General features: G+C 36.5%; 5 protein-coding genes across 12 annotated transcripts in view; 2 read left to right on the forward strand and 3 right to left on the reverse strand.

The window, feature by feature from the left end:
- LOC127505262 (dynein light chain Tctex-type 4) overlaps positions 1–4,041 on the forward strand; it is a 57,799-nt gene extending 53,758 nt beyond the window's left edge. For 2 of the 3 annotated variants that reach the window (XM_051880705.1, XM_051880712.1), the window contains exon 3: positions 536–4,041. In XM_051880705.1, coding sequence (XP_051736665.1) covers positions 536–1,239 — 704 coding nt within the window. In that variant the 3' untranslated portion in view covers positions 1,240–4,041. The remainder of the gene's footprint in view (positions 1–535) is intronic. The other variant, XR_007927680.1, reaches the window with a different exon arrangement.
- plk3 (polo-like kinase 3 (Drosophila)) lies at positions 3,711–10,724 on the reverse strand. The gene is made up of 15 exons (XM_051880694.1): positions 10,417–10,724; positions 8,962–9,069; positions 8,760–8,876; positions 8,542–8,671; positions 8,369–8,456; positions 8,190–8,285; positions 7,683–7,881; positions 7,406–7,532; positions 7,103–7,215; positions 6,564–6,681; positions 6,123–6,206; positions 5,853–6,015; positions 5,581–5,710; positions 5,134–5,247; positions 3,711–5,021 (listed from the first exon to the last, which is right to left on the reverse strand). The coding sequence occupies exons 1-15, from the start codon at positions 10,615–10,617 to the stop codon at positions 4,824–4,826; spliced, it is 1,986 nt and encodes a 661-aa protein (XP_051736654.1). The 5' UTR covers positions 10,618–10,724; the 3' UTR covers positions 3,711–4,823.
- Positions 10,725–11,736: 1,012 nt separating this feature from the next.
- On the reverse strand, positions 11,737–15,382 carry cacybp (calcyclin binding protein). The gene is made up of 6 exons (XM_051878219.1): positions 15,238–15,382; positions 14,723–14,936; positions 14,545–14,641; positions 14,111–14,210; positions 13,918–14,012; positions 11,737–12,172 (listed from the first exon to the last, which is right to left on the reverse strand). The coding sequence occupies exons 1-6, from the start codon at positions 15,253–15,255 to the stop codon at positions 12,013–12,015; spliced, it is 684 nt and encodes a 227-aa protein (XP_051734179.1). The 5' UTR covers positions 15,256–15,382; the 3' UTR covers positions 11,737–12,012.
- Positions 15,383–15,796: 414 nt separating this feature from the next.
- mrps14 (mitochondrial ribosomal protein S14) lies at positions 15,797–17,438 on the reverse strand. Of its 2 annotated transcripts, none has more exons than XM_051860489.1 (3): positions 17,252–17,438; positions 16,860–17,024; positions 15,797–16,232 (listed from the first exon to the last, which is right to left on the reverse strand). In XM_051860489.1, exons 1-3 carry the CDS (start codon positions 17,318–17,320, stop codon positions 16,050–16,052), a joined length of 417 nt encoding a protein of 138 aa, XP_051716449.1. In that variant the 5' UTR covers positions 17,321–17,438; the 3' UTR covers positions 15,797–16,049. The 2 variants fall into 2 exon arrangements, with proteins under 2 accessions (XP_051716449.1, XP_051716458.1); XM_051860498.1 differs by having other exon boundaries at positions 17,264–17,397.
- tnn (tenascin N) overlaps positions 17,278–25,320 on the forward strand; it is a 63,315-nt gene continuing 55,272 nt past the window's right edge. For 4 of the 5 annotated variants that reach the window (XM_051860434.1, XM_051860459.1, XM_051860468.1 and 1 more), the window contains exons 1-2: positions 22,665–22,793; positions 23,818–24,000. The gene's annotated coding sequence lies outside the window, so the exon portion shown is untranslated. Of the gene's footprint in view, positions 17,356–22,664; positions 22,794–23,817; positions 24,001–25,320 lie in introns of those variants that run through there. The other variant, XM_051860450.1, reaches the window with a different exon arrangement.

Here is a 25,320-nt window from a genome sequence, read left to right on the forward strand (position 1 = left end):
TTAGGTTGATTATCTGAATGTGCTCTTCCCGAACTTTGTTAAAGGGAAAGTTCACCCAAAAATGAAAATCATTTACTCACCCTCAAGTTGTTCCAAACCTGTATGAATTTCTTTCTTCTGCTGAACACAAAAGAAGATATTTTGAAGAATATGGGTAACCAAACAGTTGATGGACCCCATTGACTTCCATAGTATTTTTTTTTTTTCCATACTATGGAAGTCAATGGGGTCCATCAACTGTTTGGTTCTTCAAAATATCTTCTTTTGTCTTCAGCAGAAGACAGAAATTCATACAGGTAAATAATGACCCATTTTAGGTGAACTATCCCTTTAATAAAACATAATTTAGCATGAAGAACTGTTTTTGCACAGCTAAAATAAATGGAAGCGGATGACACCAGAAGACTTTTACATTCAGGTTACAAATGGCTGCAACCGCTCTTACATTAATAATATGGTGGATAGTGAAGAAATGATTAAAATCACTTTTTGAACAAGGCTATATATCAATACAATGTGATTTGTCTCCTCACAGATTTCTTCATCATGGCCAATCAGCCTCTACCTCTGTCACAGGAGACTTTAGCTCAGTTCAATCACTCCCTGGCCACAGAACCAGGTGCCTTAGGGCCTCCGAGGCGACGTCTGGGCTCCATCTCCACCCGCCGAAGCTCCAAAGACCAATCCAAGGACCAGCCCCACCACAGACCCCTGTTCCTCAGAGGCATGACGTGTCTCTCGTCAGAATCATCGTTCCTGAGCCCCAACGTCAGCGCTTCCCACATCTCCATCGGCAAGCGGTTCTCATTCGCCGGCTGGCACCAGGGAGGAAGAGTGAGCTTCTCTGGACTCTACCTTCACCAACCCATTCAAGAGGTCTATGTGGAGAACACCTACAGAATGGGACCAGAACCAGGGTGCCACTTCAGCGCCAGCAGGACCCAGCAGATCTTACAGGCCACTTTGGATAGTTATTTGGAAGGTGTGAGTTACAGTCCTGACAGTTGTAGCCAGCTGTGTCAGATGGTAGCGGATCTAGTTCTCAGTAAGCTAAAAGATGTCAATCCGCCACGATACAAACTTGTGTGCCAGGTGGTGGTCGGGCAGAACGGTAAACAAGGTATAAGGGTGGCGAGCCGTAGCCTGATCAACCCCAACACTGACAACTACACATCTGCTGTTTTCCAAAATCCCTCGCTGTTTGCTGTGGCTATAGTACACGGCATGTACTTTGAATGAAAGTTAAATCAACCGCCCTTATTATGCGTGTACAAAATGCATACCTTTAAAACAAATCCATTTAAAAATTCAAAGAAATAAAATAACACAAAATACACTACTGGTCAACTGGATTGAAATTGAAAATTTTTAATGTTTTTGAAAGAAGTCTCTTATGTATGGAAGCTTGTTTCCACCACTAAATAAAAAAATAAAAATTACGACTTTTTGTCTCACAATTCTGACTTAATTCGAGATTTAAACTCGCAATTGTGAGTTGAGAAAAAAAGTCAGAATTGCAAGATATAAACTCACAATTCTGACTTTTTTTCCTCAGAGTTGTGAGTTTATATCACAGTTCTGACTTTATAACTCACAATTGTGAGTTTATATCTTGCCATTCTGAGAAAAAAGTCAGAATTGTGAGATAAAAAGTCGCAATTACCTTTTTTAGTCCACTGTATAAAGAATTTTTGGGTATGTTACAGTTCACTTTATTTTGCTATCCTCACTTACATAAATGAACTATAGTGTCCTGCACCCACTAGTAAAAATATATCAAAAATATCTAAATTTTTGGTTTGACTCTGTCAAATGACTATGTGTAGCTATACACAGATCTATATATATATATATATATATATATATATATAAAATACACATTATGTAAACAAGCATTTATGTTAGTGCTGTCAAATTGATTAATTGCACGTAACACAAATGTGTATGTATGTATACGTGTATGTGTATATCATATATATATATATATATATATACAGTGGTGGTCAGAATTATTGGCACCCTTGGTAAATATGATCAAAGATGACTATAAAAATAAATCTGCATTGTTTATCTTTTTGATCTTTAATTCATAAAATTAGCAAAAATCTAACCTTTCGTTGAAGGAAAATAATTGAAAGTGGGGAGAAAATCACATTATGAAATAAATGTTTTCCTCCAAAACATGTTGGCCACAATTATTGGCACCCCTAGAATTTTTTATGAGTAAATATCTTTGAAGTATATTCCCATTCATATTTACATTTTTTTTTAGCACACCAGGGTGATCATGAACATGAAATTGTCCAGCCATGAGTTCCTGTTCCACAGGAATAAAAACATGAGGAAACACAAAAGCCAAATTCCCTTAATCATTCATCACAATGAGTAAAACCAAAGAATATAGTTCTGATGTGCAGCAAAAGATTGTTGAGCTTCACAAAATAGTGGCTGTAAGAAAATAGCTAAAGCATTGAAAATCCCCATTTCCACTATCAGGGCAATAATTAGGAGGTTCCAATCAACTAAAAATGTTACAAATCTGCGTGGAAGAGGACCTGTGTCTAAATCGTCCTAATGCGCGATGAGGAGGAAAGTTTGAGTGGCCGAAGACTCTTCAAGGATCACAGCTGGAGAATTGCAGAGATTAGTTGAGTCTTGAGTCTCAGAAAGCCTAAAAAAATAAAAAATAAAATTATCTTCGGCTTCTATGATCAGATGAAACTAAAAAAAAGAGCATTTTGGCAGCAAACCCACCAGATGGGTTTGGTGCACACATGGATAAAAAGTACCCCATGCCCACGGTTAAATATACTGCTGGATCTTTAATGGTGTGGGCCTATTTTTCTGCTGGAGGTCCTGGACATCTTGTTCAGATACATGGTATCATGGATTCTATCAAATACCAACAGATAAAAAATCAAAACCTGACCGCTTCTGCTAGAAATCTTATAATGGGCTGTGGTTGGATCTTCTATCAGGACAATGATCCAAAACCAACACAAAAATTTGTCACTGAGCACAAAATGAAGCTTCTGCCATGGCTGTCTCAATCCCCTGACCTGAACCCTATAGAAAATTAGTGGAGTGAACTGAAGAGAAGAAGCACCAACATGGATCTGGGAATCTGAAGGATCTGTAGAGATTCTGTATGAAGGAATGGTCTCTGATCTCTTGTCAGGTGTTCTCCAAACTCATCAGGCATTATAGGTGAAGACTCAGAGCTGTTATCTTGGCAAAAGGAGGTTGCAAAAAGTATTGAATAAAAGTTGCCAATAATTGTGGCCAACATGTTTTGGAGAAAAACATTTCATAATGTGATTTTCCCCCCACTTTCAATTCTTTTCCTTCAATGAAAGGTTAGTTTTTTGCTAATTTTATGAATTAAAGATCAAAAGGATAAACAATGCAGATTTTTACGGTCATCTTTGATCGTATTTACCAAGGGTGCCAATAATTCTGACCACCACTGTATGTATATTATATATAAATATATATAAAAAAAAAAATAAAAAAAAAAACATTGTGCTTCAAGAACATTATAGATACAAGTATAACTTTTGCCTTTAAAATGGAAAGTGGCTTGTGTAATGTAATATATATATATATATACACACACACACACACACACAGTGTATATCAAGTTTTACATTTTTAGGTTTTTCCTTTTAAAACTGAAAAAAAGTCAACTTAATCATGAGAGACGCAGAACATTTATATTTTCAATAAACTTTATTCCCCCCCACTCTCCCAATACATAAAAAGTGATCATACTGAACATTTCCCAGTGTTGACACCGTACAATTATGTTACATCAATAAATAAAAAACTATAAATAAAAAAATAAATAGAACACGTGCCACAATTAATTAATAATACTACTTAGGATTTGTCTGAGAGGGTAATGGCTTTCACAATGTTGGTATTCTAAACACATCACTTACAGCCATGGTCACAGTTTTGAGGACATTATGATTACTTATGATGGAGCATGTCAAGTAAACAAAGCTGGAGGCACACTGAATACATAGTCTTTTTTTTTTTCCTCAAGTACAGACATTAAGGATATAATAACTTTTAAGAGCAAAAAGCTTATATCAGGTGTGTATTTGTAGTGTTTCTTCCCCCACTCCTGCCTAATTCACTTGGTAAACCAAATATGAAGACTCTATAAAGCCCGTCTCATTCCCTTTGTGACTTAAGCTTGAGATACAGGGCCATTATTGCACAGAGGAATCCATCAGAAAGGCACTTTAGTCACTCCCACTCCTAACTGCTCCTCCATGAATTACAGTTCCACCTCAGCTATTCACCTCTGCCATCTTTAAAACTAATCTCATTAAAAGAATAACCATTTGGTGTGCGTAGCTCTTGTTTGTGTACTATTTAGTGAAATAAAAGTCTTTTTTTAAAAAAAGCCAAGTGATCGAGCATAAAAAGCCAAGCCCATCTTGCGCAGTGCATGGGACACTGCGAGCAAAAGCAAGACGCTTAAGAACCCTGTGATTTTTATGCCATCTGCACTTCAGTCCAGCTAAAAATCAAAATAATAAAAAGAACGGGCTCAAATTTTGGTTGTGCACACTGTGAGTCAAGCTGGTAGTGTGATACTGTTGGTGTAGGCTCAGTTGCAAAAAAGGAAAACCAAACAAAAATAGTGCACCATAGTTCAAAGAGGCCAGCCGATGACCAAGGACAGGAGATCTTCGTGGCAACGTGGAAGCTTCCCCTGATTTTTCTTTGTCATAGTCCTTTTTTGCTTCCCAAATGGAAGCGGTAAGCAGCAAATCGTAATACGAAGCAGAACAGCGGTTCCGCGGGGTTCATTATGGGTTGGTGTAGTGCTGGAGAAGCTGTACCACGTAACGAAGCCGCTGCCGGAGCTCCGGAGAGCAGCCCCACTCGGAAAGCACGTTCAGAGGGTAGGAACAAGAGACGCGCTCCTTGCTGATGTACGTCAGCAGGTACGAGGAGTCCGAAGTCTTGCACAAGATGATTTTCGTGTGATCCGTGTAAAAGTTAACCTGGGAAGGAGAGCGGAAGCAGAGGGAATGTTATGAACGGTATCGGCCAAAGAAATTCAGTGACCAAATTGTCAATGTTTCATCTGTCGTTCCTGCACAATCAGAGACTTACCTGTAAGGTTCGGTTGTCAAAGAGCATGACTAAGGCGTGATCAGTCTTGATCCACTGCAGAAGTAATGGAGAAGAGCTTGGATGTGGCTGGTTCTCACAGTTGACGTCTCCACCCTACAAAAAGAAACTTTTTTTAAAAAAAACAAAAACAAAAACAACAAAAAAAAAAAAAACTATACAACTTTATCTAAATATTTAGTATTATTTTAAACCGATTTATGATTTTATAAATGATTTAAAAATATGAATATATAAATATTTAAAATAAGACTTAATTATAATAATATCTAATCATTTAAATATTTTATTTATTTTAATTTTTTTTATATAATACAATTTGTAAAAGGCTAGTGCTGAACTTCAGTTTAATTTATTTTAGAAAAACTTCTAAATATCATTTAAAATATTAATTTAGTAATACTAATTAATACTAATTTCTGGACTTACCTCCATCAGATTCTGCTCCATGTAGTTAGCCATCAAATCCACTATGTGTTTTTGATTCTGGAGCTTCTCTGGTAAAGCGTCAGCTGGAAAGCTAAAGTGTTTGTTGTTTGTCAGACAGTAATGTACAGTCCTGCGGAAGAATAAAAAGAGAATTAGAATTTCACAATTTTTGGTCAAAAGCTGAGATTTTGTAAAGGGTAAAGCACTACGTTGATCAAAAAGAGCGCAGTCCAAATGCCAAACTGGAGGCTCATTAGAAAAAGCTGACGTACCTCCGCTGATCACACAGGCTCAGATGAGTGCCTTCGTTGAAGAGTACGCCGACGTTTTGATTGGAGAGCTGGTATCCAAAGCCGTATTTGTTGGAGTAGTCGACCCACTTGGTTACCCAGATAAAAGGCTTGGTTTTGGAAAGGCAGGGTGGGTTTCTTGAAGCTGGAAGAGGGAAGGACAATATTTGAGTACATGATCAATGGCTTAAGAGTAAACCTTGAAAATGGCCATCGCTAAAACCTCAGTGTGAACAGAATGTGGGAACAAACCTGTTGGCATGGAAGACAAGCAGCTGCTAAGAACCTTCATGGCAGATTCGGCTACAGCAGCAGGGGTAGGGATATCGTCACAAGCTGAGGAGGAAAAAGGAAAAAAAGATAAATAAATATTTATGGGCAGAAATTTAATTATTTGAACAGTACCCTAAAAAAAAAAAAAAAAAAAAAAAAAAAAAAAAAAAAAAGTCAGCAAGTTTTTAAATTTGTTTCCTCCAAAGAATTCTTATGCTCACTTGCTGCTCAACTCAGAAAATAAAAACAAAATAGGCCAGGATGTTTTTGAACAAACTTGTTTTTAATGGCGGCCTCTGAAAGCCTAAGGGGTTGAGTCTAAAGAGTATGCAAGTGGAGTATAAAATAGGCCGCAAATATGCGCATGTAAAACTATTAGCTGCTGTATATCTGAGCAAATCAGCTGCTACGGTCCCTTACCATCAGTGCTGCTGGCGACGGTCCCTTTGAAGGAGCGAGATGCAGACTTCCGGGACTCCTCCTCGGCTGGGGTGTCCAAAGGGCCAGAACTTGCTAGCTGAACTGTGGGAGAAGTGACCTAAGTATCAAAAGAGAAAGTCACAATGTTTTTAAAATCATAAGTACTTCCTTGTACTCATTTTTAAGCAATTATTATTCGCAGTGAACACTCATTTTCCAATCTTGCGTCTCAAGCGTTTTGTCATGCGATTAACTGAGCGACTGTGTGGGTTTGGTTTTATAATTTTGGGTTTGGCCAGTACAGTGTTATTCTGAGACATTCAGCACAATAGCTGGACTATTGCACTCTATTATTCATCTACAGCGGCTTTCAAAACACATCCCCACAGGAGCCCACTTTAGCTATACTGCAAAACTGCATACATACTGACGCAGATTTCTACGACAGTCATGAGTCAGCTGCGGAGCTGACGTTTACGCTCAAAGCAGCCACACTATTAATACACACTAATGCACAGAATTATAAAACGCGTCATTACCTCGTTCACTCCCATTGTCTTGTAGCTCATCTGCCGCCCGATGGAGTGCTTCACCATGCCTGACACCAGTTTGGAAATGTCATCTTTCTCCTCACAAGGGGACTTTTCAACAGCTGCAATGACAATTTTAGGTCAATAACAGAAAACAGCCTAATACTATGAAAATGAAAAGTTAATACTAAAATTAAAATAATCTGGAAACATAAAATCGCAAGCAAAGATGGATAATAAAAGTATGCGAATATTAAAATAACACTTTTCCAAACATCTCAAATAAAAAGTGTGGCTCGAAGAGGTACATACCTTTTGATTTTTTCTTACCAAAGAGGCTTTTAGCCATCTTGGTGAAGAATTTCTTGGCAGGGCTGGGTGGATTAAGCTCAGGCACCATCACACAGCTGCTGGGAGGGAGTTTTTCTGGAGTGAAGCCCTGAGGGAGGGAAATAGTAGGTAGATTAGAGGACTGCCAAATAAGGAACTAAAATAAGGAACTGGTTAAGAACAAAGTAAACACTTAAACTGCTCTTTATAATCAAGTTAAAAGGGATTTGCATTTGGACACTGATGAATGATTACTAACCTTTGTGAAATACTCGTGGGCTAGTATCTGATCCAGTGTAAGGCGGTCACAGGGGTTTTTCTGAAGGACTGCGGAGATCAGCTTCTGTGCAGCTGGAGTGAGGGATGGGGGAAGACTGTATTTCACTTCCTTAATACACTTGTAGGTCTCTTTCAAGTCTAAGGTTTCAAATGGTGGATTCCCACATAGCAGTGTGTACCTAAATAGACAAGAAAAGAGCTTGTCATCAAGGCTGTCACATTTTATCCAACATAAATCAAGCAGGGACTTTCCATAATATTAATATATTAGTCAACACCGATATTTGACCTTAAATAATTACCCCCTGAGATTTTAAATGAGTATTTTTAAGTATTTAAGAACACATTCAATGTTGTCTGATGACAGTTAATGGTCATGTGATATGCAAGTAAACATAAAAATTAATCATTTTAGTAAGTATTTTATTTTAAAAATGAACTCAAAGCCCTGGGTCTACACAATAACCATGGAATAGAGTTGACTTACATTACACAACCCAGCGACCAAACATCGGACTCTGTCCCATGGCCTTGTCTGTTTAAGACCTCTGGTGCCAAGTAGTTTGGAGTCCCACAGATAGTCCTGCGAAAAGAGCATTTCATGTCAGCACACTGATCAAGCGCATTTCTATGAAAGTTACTGAGGATAAAGGCAAGCAAACTCACTTCTTCCTCTGCTCGACTGTCTCCAGCTTTGCTGCCAGCCCAAAATCTCCTAATCTCAACTCCATGTTTTCGTTCACAAAAAAATTACCTGCAAAAACAAGTTAGAGCATTATCAAACCAACTGAATGTCATACTAGGATTCAAACAGCAGGCTAAAGAGTCAAAAACAATACCTAGTTTGAGGTCTCTATGGAGGATGCCTTTGTTGTGGAGGTATTTGAGCGCAGATATGATCTGTCTGAGGTAGTAACGTACTTCTGGATCGGTCAATGTATGTCTCGCTTTCCAAATGTGTGCCAGAGACTGAAAACATGAAGCGCAGGATTAGAACCAGTGCCTTGTTTTCACCAAATGTGACCATTAGAGCTCTGTTCTTGGTATATCAACTCACCTTTCTGCTGCAGAGTTCAAGGAAGATGTAAATGTTGTCTTGGTCCTCAAAATGATGGGAAAACTTCACCACATGCTTGTGTTGGAGGCTTTTGTGAAGCTCGATTTCATTAATGATCTACAACAAAAAGGATGAATGTAAGCGTTAAATAGGAAGCTAGAAATATGATGATTCACATGTGCAAACAGTCATTATCCATTACCTTCTCTCTCTGGTGTGGCTTTGACACTCTGCTTTGAGGAATTACTTTCACAGCATACATCTTGTTGCTGGCAAGATCCGTCATCTCGTAACATCGTGCAAAACCACCCTAAAAACAAAACCCATTTTATGTTAATTCACTCAGAATGTGTCAATAGGGGGGAAAAAAATGCTGGAGTTTCAACTCAAGGTGATGATTAACTTCAGTGTTTGGCTGCAGGTGCCCGTTCAAACTCAATGACTGACTGAAAAACTAGCTAGTTGCTTAAAAAAGACATTATCTTTGGAGATTACAAGCATGTTTGAATGCTTGATTCATGTTTTCAACATGACTGATGTCAAAAATCAGTCTAGCTTATATGGAGTTCAATATGTCCCAAACAGTATTTGCAACCAGGAATTGATTTTAAGGGCCATTTTTACCCTTTGCACCATATATAAGCAGTGTCATCCATTTTGAAAATGCTTCAATTGAAACAGAATTATAGCTATTATCTAAAAAAAAAATAAAAATAAAAATCTAAATCAAGCACAACACAACATTTTTGTTAAGGGGAAAAAAAAAAGAAAGAAAATTAGTTGGTTTAAATTGCACAGCTCATTACCATTAAGCTCAACCAGTTTTGTAGCTGTTGGTAGATTTTTAATTTTTATATTTTTTGCAGGATATATAGCAAGAATGATATCTGAATGTGGTGATCAGCTGTCACATCTCATTCACCATAGGCTAAAATCCGCAGAAGACACTTATTTTCCTTTAAAATAAAATGAACATGCAAAATATTCTTCAAACAATTTCTTCATCTCCACATTTCAAATATCTCTGGTAATTTTTGCCCCAATCCCTAGTTAATTTCTGACCCTGGTCCCAACACATGTACAAAGGAATGACGTATTCTTTTCCCTCGAGACCAACCAACCCCTCCTTTCCAGCATCGCACAATGATGCGGCACTTTAAAAACTGGGATTAATGAGGCTTCTAATAATCAACCGTCTAATTAGAAGAATAGCTTTGTTTTGTAAACAAGAGAAGGAAACCGTGTCAGTGGTCATTGGTTCCACTGATCCTGAGCAATGCAGCATCATTTCCATTAATGCATTGATTCATTCAGTCATTCATCTTTTCCTGACATCGGAATCGTATTGAAATCCAGTCAAATCCAAAATCGCAAAGATTGTCTTTGCAGAAAATCATATGTAACGGCTCAAAATTTGATGGAATCACTGGAACAACCAGCAGGTAGGTTCTAGAAACACAGACAGGGCGGACTGCGGGTCCAGTGGTTCTGGTGCACCCATGTACAACCTCACAAAACCAGCACGAGACACATACATTGCGCACCATCCACGTTTGAGCAGCATATCAGGAAACGCGATAAAAGAGTCAGTTACAAAAGGCATAATTTATTCAGCACCGATTCACTGCGTAAATATATATACATAAAAGAGTGGTACCTTTCCCAAAAGCTTTCCTTTACAGTACGATCTTCCAGTCTTTGCGTCAACCACCACCTGCGCGATCTCCGTCTTAACGTGCTCTGATTTACTCCGGTTCGGCTTGGCGGGCGGTTGAACCGCTTGAGACGGTTTGAACAAATCCGGATTCATCATTTTACAGGAAAGACGCTGCGCTGTGGTAAAACAAGCAGGATCCATTCATTAATATAGATCCTTCGCCCTAGAAAATAATCTCCTTATGTGAAGTCCCAAAGTCTGGCCAAGTTCTCTAGTCCCGTGAATCAAACATGCCCGGACACCGGCAGGCCACCAGTATATAAACCGTTCGTGACGTCATGGGCAGAGGCGGGGCGAAAGACGGCGACGTCTGGAAAGGATCAATGTCATTGGCTGGTGGAGATTGAATCAAAGATAAGAGAGACGCATATGAAAGTGCTGGAGAAAACTGAATGAAAAGATAGGAAAACACATCATCCAATCACGGCTGACGGGATTATGGATCTCCGGATGACTTGCACTGGATTTCTATTTTCCTCTGTTTAGGGTTTTTTGTACAAAACGACATGATGACACTAAAAGTTTTTTTAATTATTTGTTTAGCATTATTAATTCAACTTTGCATTATTTCATAACTGGTCAAGTGAAAATTCATGCAATTCTTTGCGAGGATTAATTCATAATTTCATGTCATACTGCGTGAAAACAAAATATGAAATATGATGGCCGCCGTTACTTTATCGTAATGTAACATTCATAGCCGGTATGTTTAAAACACATTTGATTTGCGTCTATTTTTTCAGACTGTATTTACATCATGAGGATGAAGCCAAATTACGTCATTGTGAAATATACTGAAAACTGAAAATCGTGGTTTCATGCGCCCCCTTGTGGCTTGTAAACTATAAGTAAACTACTTTTTTTGCACATTATGTTCTCTAAAAAACAGTCTGAGAGCGTAATAAATTATAATCAACAAATATTGCTTTCCTTAATATCCAGTTTCTGCTTTTTATTCAGCTACGTTAGCTGGAAGCCTTTGTCCATATAAGGGATTTCCTGGAACAACATGTTATTACTTCTGAGTCCTTTTACACTTTTAGAGCCCCTGCTCTAGAAAGGCAGTCTGAGATCGTAGTAAAATTATAATTAAAAAAAAAACTAATTTCCTTTCCTTCATATCCACAGTTTAGTATAGATACTGTGTTCCCAGCCTGATCGCACAACGCATTCATGCATCACAGCAATATTTTATCATACTGCATGAGCATGGGTCATTTGGGCACCTACCCCCATAAAAAACAACAACATCCGAAGTGATAAATTACAATTTTCTATTTTATTTTCATTTTCCACTTTTTAGGTACATGGTCCTAAGTGCAAGAATAACGTAGACTGAAAATCCACTGAACATTCGTTGATATGAATTACAATGGGGATGAAAACACTTCAAAAACATCTTTCTGTAATAGCTGCATTTAACTGGAACAAAGTAAAAAAATACATAAAGTAATCCAAATAAAGTGGAATGACGTGTGCAGCAGCTGAATTTTTGGGTCCTTCACTGTGAATGTGAAAGCGAATCAATAAGCTGGTTTAGAAGTCAAGATCATCTGCTTTGCCCTTCTTCTCCTGAGACTCAACCCAGGCCTTGTTGATAGTGCGTTTCATCTCGTCATCTCCGTCGGTGTAGATCTTCTTCAGCATGCTCATCAGCCCCTCGCTTGGATCAGCGTTCTCATTCATGTTGGGTTTGCTGAAACAGATATGTTACCATTTATGACTTATAAACATCATTTGCAGAACCAAATTTAGCATGATGCTCATGTTACTCTGATAATAGTGCATACTGCAGTCAAATATTTTTTCTTCTCGTTTTATAATAATAATAATAATAAACATAACCAGTGCTGGGCAGGGTGAGGAAAGTTTGGGCTAATTTTCATTTGAAAGTGAACTAATCCTTTAAAGGGGGAGTGTAATGCTATTTCATGCATTCTGACTTATTTACACTGTTAAAGAGTTGGATTCTCATGCTAAACATGGCCAAAGTTTCAAAACACGAGTTGGACGTATGACGGAGTATTTCTGTGCCAAATACACTACTTCCGGTTTCAGTACAGGATTCGGAGAGTTTTTTTCGGAGAGCAGAATTCCTTGTATAGGCACTTCTCCCTGATAAGCATGCGCACACACATCACCCAGAGCAAGAGCACGCCCATCAACGCGTTTCGTCCGGGATACGGAAGCTGAGAGATTTTTCAACAATGGCTGTGTCTCAATTCAGGGGCTGCACCCTTTGAAGGCTGCATACATCATCGAGGGAGTCTCATTTAAGAAAAATAACTGTTAGATTGCAACGTAAGAAAGAAATTACAGTATTTTTCAGCTCACAATGAATATCAGTCAATTTTATTACGGTTACTTTTCTTAAATATGACATCCTTTATGACGTATGCAGCCTTCAAATGCGATCTCCGAAGGACGCAGCCCCCGAAATGAGACGCAGCTCCTGTCACCGAAGGAGTGTGTTTTAGGTTGTGAGGGAAAGATTACCTTTTTCAGCTTCCCAAAGAACCCAGCGTTAAGGGAACAGAGGATGAAGCTTGTTTTTCCGAGGCAGCAACAGAGTTGTGCATGTATGTTTGTTTGTTCCCGGGAATTCGGTGATGAATACTTTGTAAACCAGTCCCAATTCGGCACTGGATTTGTTGATCGGGGGCGGTGAGTAAAGCTGCATCAGATGTCTGTGTTTTGTTGGCAATAATGTAAACACCACAAACGTTTTTGTTCCTTTTTTATTTATAATGCGAAAAGCTGCGCGCACTCGTGACTCTTTAGCTCCGCCCACGGCAATGACGGCAGACACGCCTCCAGGATCTCGGATCTATCTTTTATAAATATGACAAAACTAAAGACTTTTCAGAGATATGAAGGATGCATTGTTACTCTATATGTACTCAAGATTAACATGAGATTGGCAGAAACTGTGTGTGATACCCTCCCTTTAAGCATTACATTATGCCAGGGTATCCCAAAATAGGGTTAATGAAAGAACTGCAGGGGGATTGTGAGCTGACGAAAAACTAATGATTAATTAAATCATAAAAATGTCAAATTAAAATGAATAAATTTTCCTTTATTAAAAAAATGTAAGAGTAAAAAGAAGAATTAGGGAGAATCAATAAATTATGATTAATTTACTTCCATGTAATCATGTAATCAGTGAAAAGGAACGGTAATCTGATTATGAGCATTTTAAAACATAATATAATCTAATTACAAGTACTACATTTTTTAAATCTGATTATGTAATCCAGATTACATGTAAGCAGTTAATACCCAGTATTGAACATAACTCATGATTGCAAATGTCTTTTGGATCATATTCATTTACATTATAATATTAATTACTTTTATGCATAAATCTTCAATTTAGAAACTTAAAAATGTTTAAAAGAAAAATGAATAAACACTGAAAGTGTGTGCATTTGAACTCACTCTTTCTCCTTAGACTGTTTTTCTACTTGTGTCAAGCATTCCCATTTTTTTGCTGACTTCTTCTTGCACATGACAAGGACCATGTCTGTTTTTATCTGTAAAGAAATACATTTCACAACGGTCAATTTTTTATTCATTAAAAAAAAATCAATTTACCAATAGAATATACAATAACATTAGGAAAGTAACAAACCTTTTTACTACTCTCTGCTACAATAATGGGGAATAAAAGGTTGTTGACTGTCATTTGATGGTTTTTCCCATCCAGATCTTTGACTAGAACATTAAAACCTCTGTAAAAACATGAAAGCAGTGTTTGACCATTTAGAACACAACGATGCAAAAAGATTTTCACCCACTTAACCTAGTAAATAATGTCACTTGACCATATATTTAGAAAGGACTATCATTTACCATCTATCATTATTTTAGCTAACTAATATTTTAATAAAGAATAATAAATGCTTAAAAAAATATTGCTCATTGTTCATCTTAGGTAAAGCATTTACTAATCTTAACAAATGAGACCTTATTGTAAAGTGTTACTGAAATATGTGTCCATGATTTTACCATAATAAAAATTACAACACAAACCAAAATTCAGCAATGTTTAATGCGAGACCACACCTCTCTGTGAAGTTAGCCTCAACATTTTCAGCTGGAATAGTATGCACTCCTTTCAGTGTGATGTAGATTTTGACGAACTTGTCAGACTGGTCCCATCCTAAAATTGAGACAAACGACATGTTTGTTAGACCATGCGTTTCGGTGGAATAGCCTATACCTATTATCCTGAGGAACGCACCATAATTGTTAATTTTGACTGTGTATCCTTTGAGTGTTGTTTCAGTCTTGTCTCCAGAGTCTTTCTTGGCTTGCTGCAGTTTCTGCTGTCGTTTTTGTGCCAGCTCTTTCTCTATCTTCTTGTGCTCTTGCGTTAAGACGTCCCGCACGCGCTGTCGTTCACATTTCTCTAGCAGACTCGCAATCTCTTTCAAATCACTCTCAAGACCGGCGATCTAGAGACACAAATCAGTCAAATCTGAGATCAAGCTCGGGGACATATTTACACGCTCAATTACAGGACAGGTGAGTTCAGCTGTCAACTCACTGCCTAGTAATACTTAATTCACCAAACATATATATATTATCTCATAAAATATCCTTGTAAAATATGAGTTTCATTCACATTTATCTTCAAGCATCTTTATGCCATTGCATGAGGCTTACAGTTCAATACAGACTAAACCTGACAGGATCGCTATATATTCACTACATGCCATTAAAATGACTAAAACACTGAAAAACAGCTTATTATACCAGTTCATTGGTGTCCATCGCTGTCCTGGAGAAACTGTCCTCAACAATTTTATTGAAGTTATGAAAATGATCTTTGCTTTCAGTCCTTCACGGCGTGTCCACTGATATACATGAAGCGCTGTTTCTAGAAAGATTCTTGCTTCCGCGTTATGTGATGTCAAAATAAAAGTCCTTATTAATAAAATAATTCTTATAATGAATTCTTTATGAATTACATTACAAATGTATTTATTATTAAATTTATAATTTATCAAGTAAAATACTATATGTATGCATGTGCATTATATATATATATATATATATATACCACCCACAAAATATTTGTATTTAGCTAAAATGTACTAATTTACTCTGGCTTGTAAGGAGTGTTCATCTGTAAATGCACAAATTAGTGAATACATTTTCATAAAAACATGCAATAAATTATTTAAAGCTCTTTGTCTTGTTGATAGAGGTAGTTTAAATGATATCTTACTCTTTTTGTAATTATATATATATATATATATATATATATATATATAAATAAAATAAATTCAAATAAATTCACAAAACACAAAAGTAGCACATTACACCTTTTTATTATATATACACAATAACATAAGTTATATTAGATTTGCCATCATTTGAAGACAAAAATGTCACAATGTGATATCTTAAATCAATTTAGTAGAAAAAAATACAACATTTGAGCAGGTCCTTGTATCTTTGCACTTTCATTTATGGCATAAGCTCAAGTTCATTCATATGTTGTAAAGATCATACACTGAATGACAAGATTGTACAAATGACCACATATACAATCCCATGGTTGATCACCACATTGATCTCTGTATTCCAGACATCTGGTTGTGGTCCGCTAAATGCCGAAAAACAATGCGACTAAGACGCCACCTGCGCTTCACTCCACGTGGACGTGACGTCATCACACACCTGTTGCGAATGCGCACGGGACAACTGTCTCGAGGCAGTGCAGCTATTTCTTTATCAGCTATCTCCTAAATGACATAAACATGAAGACATGGCCTGTATTATTATTAGTTTCAGAGTAATATTTTGACATTTCATTCATTGCATTAAAGGAATAGTTCACTCAAAAAAATTAAAGTTCTGTCATTAATTACTCACCCTCATGTCGTTCCAAACCCGTAAGACTTTCGTTCATCTTTGGAACACAAATGAAGATCTTTTTGATGAAATCTGAGAGCTTTCTGTCCCTCCAAAAGCCAAAATCATATAAAGCGATCAAGTCTCTTCAGAAAAATTGGACTAAATCACTCAATTCATATGGATTAGTTTTATGAACTTTTTGAAGCGTCAAAGTGTCAGTTGCGTAGCTGTCTACGGAGGAACAGAAAGCTCTCAGATTTTATCAAAAATATCTTAATTTGTGTTCCGAAGATGAAACAAAGTCTTAAGGGTGTGAAACAACATGAGGGTGAGTAATTAATGACACAATTTTCATTTTTGGGTGAACTATCGCTTTAGGTCAAAATAAAGGTTAATGACTGTGTAAATGGGTTTAAAAATACTTTTATGCTATTTAGAGGCTGTAAGCCATTTATGTACATAAAAAACAGAGTATAAACTAGAACTTTAGTGAAACTGCAAGACTTTGAATGTACCTGTAGCTCTTTGGGCAAAATAGTATTCTTCCTAATGGCATTAATGCGCAGTCTCGTATCTGCATATTCAAATGCCATTTGTCTCCTTTTGACATCCCTTAACATCCTCCAGTCAACATAGTAACTCCTGACCTGCTCCACCACTCCAAGTGAACTTCTGTAGGCCTGAAGAACACCAGATGAGATATTTTACATTTTAAAATACATTTTGTCAGGTCTAAAAATTAATCTTTCTGACCGACATAAGCTACTAAAGTCACCAGTATCACTTGGTCTAACATTACAGTGTCCAACGGGATCGCATTAAATACACCATCGACACACAAATACAGTGCATTAAAAGCCCTAACAGACTTTGAATTTACAAATTTGAATTTTTAAAGTAAATGTACCTGTCTACAAACCGGCAAGGACGACTGCAGGAACCCCATCCCCGTGCTGAGGAGCTTCCATGCCGCCATGTTGATCCAGCACTAACCTCGATGGTGGTTTGCAGGTTCGGAACTGAATTTAGTTAATCATTACTGCCATCTAATGGTCATATTAATATTCATCCAAGCATTGTTCATATTGTTATCGCTCTTAAACAGTAGGAAATCATTTGCAAAAATTAGGAGACAGGATATAGCTGAAAATGTCGACAACTGTCTTTGTCTGGATGGTTGTCTTGGTGAATTATATTTATAGACTGCGACTCATTGTTGTAGGCTAAAGTCCAGGATTGTAGGTATGAGCACCAGCCATGAAAATAGTATTGTATGAAAACGGATTTACAAGATACAATAATCAGTAAACAATTCAGAAAGTGTGAAGAGCAGTAATACAGTTAAAAATAGTTTGTATGTAATTGCGGTGCACAGCCAGATAGTGGCAGAATGTAGCTATTAATTCAACAACTGCAACTACAATCCTAGACTAGGGGTTTACAATCTTTAGATGCCACAGACCTTTGAATATGACCATCCTCATGTGAAGGACCCCCACCCTAAAATTTAAAAGGCATCTATGTAGTTTCTTGTATAAAGACCCAATATGTAATGTGAAGAAAAAAAAAATCATATCAATAATGTCAAAATATTATTTGGAAAATATTTAAATATTTCATTGTTACATTATTATTTTTTACTCATTATAGTACTGTGGTGTTTTATTTATTCACTTAAATTACATTTTATTGTACATTGTTTTTGTTTTGTTTTGTCACTCCCTTGCGGCCCTCTGGGGGTCCCTGGACCACACTTCCCTGAAAACCCCAAACAAGACCTAAACAAACAAACATGCTTAAAATGTTACACACTTTGAGAAAATCTGAAAGATCTGTATGTGTAAAGTCTTTGTAATATATGTTACATATGCATTTAAAGCAGTAGGTTTAAACCTTTTTGACTTTAAGTCCACTCATTGTCCACAACAATATTGTAAGGCCCTTGTCCTAGTTTTGTCAAAACTTATTTTAATCTATAATCATAGCTTCTGTAATTAAAAAAATAAAAAATAAAAAATTTAAAGATTCCTGATGTTTTAGGAGTTCTTTTGTTCTTTAATGTTCTTCCCACTCTTGAATTGACCAATCAATTTATTTACTTTTTTTTATGTGTTTTTTCATTCGTTATTTACTGGATAAGGACTAAGGATGAGGATCTGTTTAGAGCTTAACATAACTACATTTTTATTAATTTACATGACTTTTCCAGGTCTAGAAATCACACTTATAAATATAGGCTGCCTCATATATCCATGTTTTCCAAGACTGTCCGAATCCCTGGTTGAGAACCACTGATTTAAAGGGTTAGTTCACCCAAAAATGAAAATTCTGTCATTAATTATTCAATATTAATATTATAAAGCGACGAGAATATTTTTGGTGTGCCAAAAAAAAACAAAATAACGACTTATATAGTGATGGCCGATTTCAAAACACTGCTTCATTAAGCTTTGGAGCGTTATGAATCTTTTGTGCCAAAAAACCCCCCACCAAACTGCTGAAATCACGTGACTTTGGCGCTCAGAACCGCTGTTTCCACACAAAAGATTCATAACGCTCCGAAGCTTCATGAAGCAGTGTTTTGAAATCGGCCATCACTATATAAGTCGTTATTCTGTTTTTTTGGCGCACCAAAAATATTCTCATCGCTTTATAATATTAATATTGAACCACTGTACTCACATGAACTGATTTAAATATGTTTTTAGTACATTAATGGATCTTGAGAGAGGAAATGTCATTGCTGGCTATGCAGGCCTCACTGAGCCATCGGATTTAAACAAAAATATCTTAATTTGCGTTCCGAAGATTAACGAAGGTCTTACGGGTGTGGAACGGCATGAGGGTGAGTAATAAATGACATTATTTTCATTTTTGGGTGAACTAACCCTACATGCCATAATCAGCAAGGGTTTATTTAATTTTAACCTATTGTCTCAGGATGACCTGCTAGTATTAACCTGTCATGCATCATTGGCTAATAATTTTAATTTAACAACAAACTTTTGCATCATTTGGCTCAATTGTACAGGTTGGTCTTCACAAATGACATTTTCAGGAGTGAAAATGCAGTGGACACATGAACATCCTGCATCTTAGAAACCTTTGACACATTGTGAGGTCACCAGCATCCTATACATGCACTGTGTTAGTTAGCAGTTCAATACAAGAGAAACAAGCTCTCTTACAGACAATTGTCTGATTGTAATGCAGACTGGCTGTACAACAAATAGGGAATCTGGGCATGTTTAGACAGCAAATTTGTTGAGCATATTATAGGCCTACAAACTATGAGAATAAACAGGAGAGAGAGCGAAACTTCTGTTTTAAAATTCCTCCCTCACAGCTGGATGTCAGAGGTAAGCTTGCTCATTTTGTATCTGCTGACATTTTTTCTTTTCATACTTAATGAAGTTTACATTGCCATTTTTTAAGCTCATCTACCAATCTGTCATTGCCACAGAATTAATCACCCAATAAAACAATGCAACTGAAAAAAAGAAAAAAAGCAGACAACAACAAAAAAATCAACCAACAAACGGCTCCTTATGTGCTTCTCTGCATGACATTGGTTAGAGTTCAACCCCAAGGCATTCATAATAACTGTAAATTCCTCTAGAATTTCCCAAGCAACCGGCCTTTGTTAAAAGATACTGGGAGATGTGTTCTGAGAAAAATACTAACATATGTCAAATTGCACAACATGATTACAAAGAAGACCCATTATGTAAATTAAAGTGGAAAACAGATCTTGTAGGGGTCTAGACACCAGGTTATACTTCTATTAACCAACTGTTATGATATGAGGTTAAAATCAAAATCAACTGAACTTTTGAACTTTTGAAATACTTTGAACTATTTATTAGTAAAAATATTTTGCATGACAATACTTCAAAAACAATACAAGTAGACAATCTTACAAACAGTTTTTGAAAACTTTGAATTGAAACTGGAAACTAGATGAGTAAAGTTTGATGACAGACTTTGAAGTGGCTTGAGAAAGCCTGACCAGAAAGTTTAAAAAAGTTTTAAAAGCTTGGAGTTTGAAGGTTTTACATTTAAAATAGTTTGAAGTTTAAATTTTAAATATTTTTAAATATAGACAATAAATAAATTCGATTTAGCATTTTGCTAGCATGTTTTAGCATGAATTAGCACATTGCTAGCATTATTAAGCATGTTGCTAACATGTTTTAACATGCTGCCAGCGTGAACTAGCATTTTTCTAGCATTTTTAAGCATATTGTTAGCATGATTTAGCATGTTGCTAACATGTTTTATCATGTTGCTAATATGTTTTATCATGTTGCTAATATGTTTTAGCATATTGTTAGCATGTTTTAACATTTCTAGCATGATTTAGTATGTTGCTTGCATGTTTTAACATGTTGTTACCATGAATTATCATGTTGCTAGCATGTTTTAACACATTGTTAACATGAATTAGCATGTTGCTAACCTGTTTTAACATGTTGTTAGCAAGAATTAGCATTTTGTTAGTATGAATTAGCATGTTGCTTGCATGTTTTAGAATGAATTAGCAAGAGAAATATAGCAACCCAAGTCAGAACAGTCTGAAGGTCTGACCCAAGTTTGGTGGTTGTAGCTTGAAAGCTCTAAGAGATACTGTTCACATTTTGGCTCAGAGGAAGAAGAATTTTATATAGTAGATCAGTAGTGGTTTTCTCAAGCAAACCTAATAATGTAATTTGGTGATATTTAATTCATGAGCCATTTCTGGATGATTCTGGACGATAACTTTCGTAAGCAAAAATCCTTTTCTGAGTCTTTGCATCAGTTTTTTTATGAAAGTTTTTGTGATATGTGCCCATAAATCATTTTTACATGAAAAATACACTTTAAAGAACTCCACATGAAACGTGGGCGTTAATATTGTTATTCTAAAAACCCACAGCACATCTGTTTATTTTAAACTCACCAATATAAAGCAGGATGCCATACAGTGACATGCATGAGCTGCTCTTTTGAAGCTGAATCTAATATCTACAACTCTGCTCTTCTGAATATTTCTGAAGCGTAGGCTTAATTTTTATTTTATTATTTCAATAAATTTCCTTACATTCCCAGGCCACTTGAAACCCCACTAGCTGCTTTTAAATGAGACCAATGCTTTCTAAAAACAAAGCAGATTCATTCTGCTCTTTGTTCTTTTAAAAAATTAAACATACTGTGAAGTGCTTCACTTCCACTGTATTCATATTCAGCCATTCCAGGCTGATTCCCACTGGAATGTGAAAATGAGAAGCAAAACTGAACCTTGAATGACATGAAACCAAATGAGTTTGAGATTGACATTTTCTTAGCTAAATTGTTGCTGTTTAATGTTTATGCTCTCAATTCACAGAAAACAGATTAAGGAAGAGTTGCTCATGCATATGTGCATATCCTCTTTATATTAGCATCACTGAAACACTACTGGTTCATTTAAATGAAATCACAAAAAGCTCAAATCAGTTTAGCTATTACAGCTATTTCATTTTCATGAGCTACTTGTGTGGGCTGTTCATTCTAACGCCACTATTAGGCCTCGCAAAGTCAGCATTTTAACACACAGAAGAAAAGAAGCTGGCAGTCTAGCGTTTGTGGGTATCAGTTTGTATGCTTTTTATATGAGCTCAGAGAAAGTGAAAGAACGACGTTAGCAAAATGATTAGTCTCCTTGTGTTAAACATGGTTGTTCAACATCTAAGTGTTCTTCTGTCATTTCTCTTGTGTCCAATATCATCATTATGAGTTCTGAGCACATGAATGACAGAGCAAAGTTGTTTTTACAAGTGGCAAACTCAGAATTCAAGATGACACATGAGTTTGGAAGGGACTTGTTGATTTGAAACATTGCAGAAACATTGATCTATTTAGATCTATCATGTAAATTATAATCTCTAGAGTTCAGTGAGTGGGTGAATTATAAAGGATTTTGCAAGTTATTTTAATTTTACATGCTAATTTTAAAGGTATTTTATACAGAATAGCTGATAGACAACAAGTAGGCTATTAATTTCACAGTTTGCTATATGTAACAAACATTTGTGACCCGTGCTGGCAAAAAGAGTCGCAATTAGCAAATTCAAAAATAAGTTATTGTTATATTCACAATCTCTATTAAAAACCCTTCAAAATTAGTTTTTTGGAATCCGATAAAAAATGACTGAGCTACACCTGATTTTGAGAAAAATCCTGAAGGTTCCAAAACAAAATCACCTAGCAACCAGGCTACCTTAAAATCCCTGTTAATAACACCAAATTTGGCACACACCTCGTCAAAACCAAATATCTATAGGAAAATATATATATTCAACTTTTTTTTCAATATTTTACTTCAATATTTTGAAGTACTGTAATTCTGTTTACGTGTATATCGGGATCGCGCGAGGGCTTCGGATCTGTCAGTCAGCGCGAGGAAGATTGATTTCATGGTCAAAGAAAAGGTACTCCTCTCAGAAAACATACAAATAAAGATACGTTTAGATGTTTAATTGGTATTTGAAGCATTTGGATCGCTAGATGAGGGCTTAATGAACTCATTTTTGTGAAAATCTCAAATTCGACCAAAATCGACATTTTGACTTGTTTTGCCTGTAGCTCGTAATTAGCCCGTGCGCATTCCTACTCATTTAGCCAGCACGGGTCACATTTAGTTTTCATATTATGTATGAATAATGGATAAATATTTTTATAATTTAATAAATATTTTTATCAGTTTGTTAATCAGATGTTGGTGTTTTTAGGTTTACTTTTTACAAAGTAATTTTTTGTTTTGTTTAGGCTACTTATGTGTTACGTTTCTTGACTTGAATGCGTGACATGTCGTAATAATTAACGCCTTACCGAGTTTCCCAGGTGCACTTGAAGGAAGCATCTTTCAGAAAGTTCCCACAAATTTCACTAGAAGAAATTCAAATGTTCCACATGTGTGGAGATGCATGTTCTGAGCTCTTTACCATATGTGGTAACAGGTGATTTACATATGTAACCTCAAGATTGTTTGGTTTCCAAGAACTAGCGTTCTGGACCAGTGGCTTTAAATGTTTTCAGACGGCAGAGTAATTCATAACTGCTTAGAGAGTGGTAAACCCCTAACATTATATTTTGTTTGTAAACACTTTATTTTGATTGTCCACTTTAAACATATAAGTAACTTTGCAGCTACATGTCAACTAACTCTCATTAGAGTATGATGCTCCCCAACAGACATACTTTGCGACTACATGTCAACTTGTTCTGCTAACCCGAACCCTGACACCTAACCCTAAACTAACAGTCAGTCTACTTATACTCTAATGAGAGTTAGTTGACATGTAGTTGCAGTTACTTATAGTTAGTAAAGTGTCCAAAGTGGACCATCAAAGTAACTATATTTAAGAAGCTTCTAGAATTTTTTAACAAAATGAATCGCAAATGAATATGAATGCAGTTTCTCTAACATTTCCATTACGCTTACTATTGTTTCAGGCAGCCTTCCAGCTATGAGGTGAAGTCCTTTTTGGACTTGAGGTCAAGGCCTTACTGAATTTTGGAATGTACTGCATTGCTCCCTCAGGACCGTGTCAATCAAATAGCTGGGGACCGATGACTACCCCTCGCCGAACGAGTCTATATTTTGTCGGAAGCCCCTGTTCCTCTGTCTCTCCAAGGGTCAGTGCATGTTTTTATCTGCATTTTACACTCCGGTTCTTCTGTTCAACAGATGCTGAAACTGATGTATAGAAAAAATCCATCCTAAAGTCCCATTTAATTTGATCATCAATTTAAGTAAACAAACAAGGGCTCTTAGAATGACTCCCAGAAGTGTCATTTTTTATTAAACATTCAACCTCTAATCTCTGCAAAGAAGCACGACTAGGATTTGATTAATGTTTTGTCCTTGATGCATGTCTGGTTTTGACATTAGATTAAGAAATAGAGACATCAGAGGGAATGGACCTCGCACGGCCAACCATCACAATCAGAGCGATCCCGCTTTCCAAACCTAACTGTTAATCCCATCAAACACAGCCCATGGACGTTTATGAGGAGTCGGATCCAAAATGAAATATAAAATGATAACTGGGAAATTAGGCCTCTTTAGAGTTTATTTTTTGCACGGCCATCTGTGAATTCATTCAACGGGACCACCAAGGTTAACAGGAAGTGTGTTCTCAGGGCACCCTCTACCCTTTTCCACTCAGTGGAGCGGAGTCACCCAACACAATACTGTAGTAGAGTCTGTAAACTTTAAGAACGCTTCTTTTATTGAGTCAGGTAATTGAGAATGGTCTGCAGAGAGAGAGAAAAACCCTGACGTGTGCATGTCAGCATGTGTTTCTGACCTGTTTTAACCATTTAACTAAAATGGTAAATTGAATCTGTAGAGCTGCCGTTAGAAGCGAGATTGCTTGACTGATTTCCTCATGCCATGGTGCATTATTTTCAACAGTAAATCTAAACTATGTGGATGTATGGAGTTGTGGACAGCTGAAGTGTAGTATTTCCACACCCACCTGAGTGGGTGGGTAGGGGATATCTAATTTATCATGGAGAATGTGACTGGTGAAGTACTTTAGTTCATTTGATTAGACTTCTGGAAACATTTCAAACATGATCTTGAATGATATCCATCTTCTGGCTACAACGCATTCAGCTAGTGAGAGGCCATTTATTAATGTAAAAGCAATAAACTTACACTTTAACTGTTGATATACTTATCAGTATTTTGTCTGGTTCTCTACTTGAGAATACCCTCTAAGAAATACGTAAAAATAGGGCAGAATGTACTGTATTAATTTAACCGAATTTTCCGTATTTATTTTTTACTGGTGTTTTACCTATATTTAGAATTTTGCACTTCATTGAGTTGCGTTTTAGGTTTGTCGGAAATGTCTGTAAAATTACTGGATAATGTCCAGGCAATGAGCTGCCAGTACTTTTTTTATTTTTTACAGTGTATCTAAATATTCTGAAAAATATTTTACTTAG

The sequence above is a fragment of the Ctenopharyngodon idella genome, chromosome 2 (assembly GCF_019924925.1).
Source record: "Ctenopharyngodon idella isolate HZGC_01 chromosome 2, HZGC01, whole genome shotgun sequence".
Lineage (NCBI taxonomy): Eukaryota > Metazoa > Chordata > Actinopteri > Cypriniformes > Xenocyprididae > Ctenopharyngodon > Ctenopharyngodon idella.

Bases quoted from the DNA above. Each gene is read 5' to 3' on its own strand.
- plk3 (XM_051880694.1), bottom strand. From the start codon at position 10,617: ATGGATCCTGCTTGTTTTACCACAGCGCAGCGTCTTTCCTGTAAAATG. The intron at 8,457-8,541 runs GTATTGTTTTTG...TTGTTTTTGCAG, and splicing joins CCATAGAGACCTCAAACTAG to GTAATTTTTTTGTGAACGAA. The intron at 5,711-5,852 runs GTACGTCAGCTT...ATTCTTCCGCAG, and splicing joins AGCCTGTGTGATCAGCGGAG to GACTGTACATTACTGTCTGA.
- mrps14 (XM_051860489.1), bottom strand. From the start codon at position 17,320: ATGGCGGCATGGAAGCTCCTCAGCACGGGGATGGGGTTCCTGCAGTCG. The intron at 17,025-17,251 runs GTACATTTACTT...GGTGTTCTTCAG, and splicing joins CCTTGCCGGTTTGTAGACAG to GCCTACAGAAGTTCACTTGG. The intron at 16,233-16,859 runs GTACATTCAAAG...TATGTCATTTAG, and splicing joins TTTTGCCCAAAGAGCTACAG to GAGATAGCTGATAAAGAAAT.
- cacybp (XM_051878219.1), bottom strand. The intron at 14,642-14,722 runs GTGCGTTCCTCA...TCTCAATTTTAG, and splicing joins AGTCAAAATTAACAATTATG to GATGGGACCAGTCTGACAAG. The intron at 12,173-13,917 runs GTGAGTTCAAAT...TATCTGTTTCAG, and splicing joins AAACAGTCTAAGGAGAAAGA to CAAACCCAACATGAATGAGA.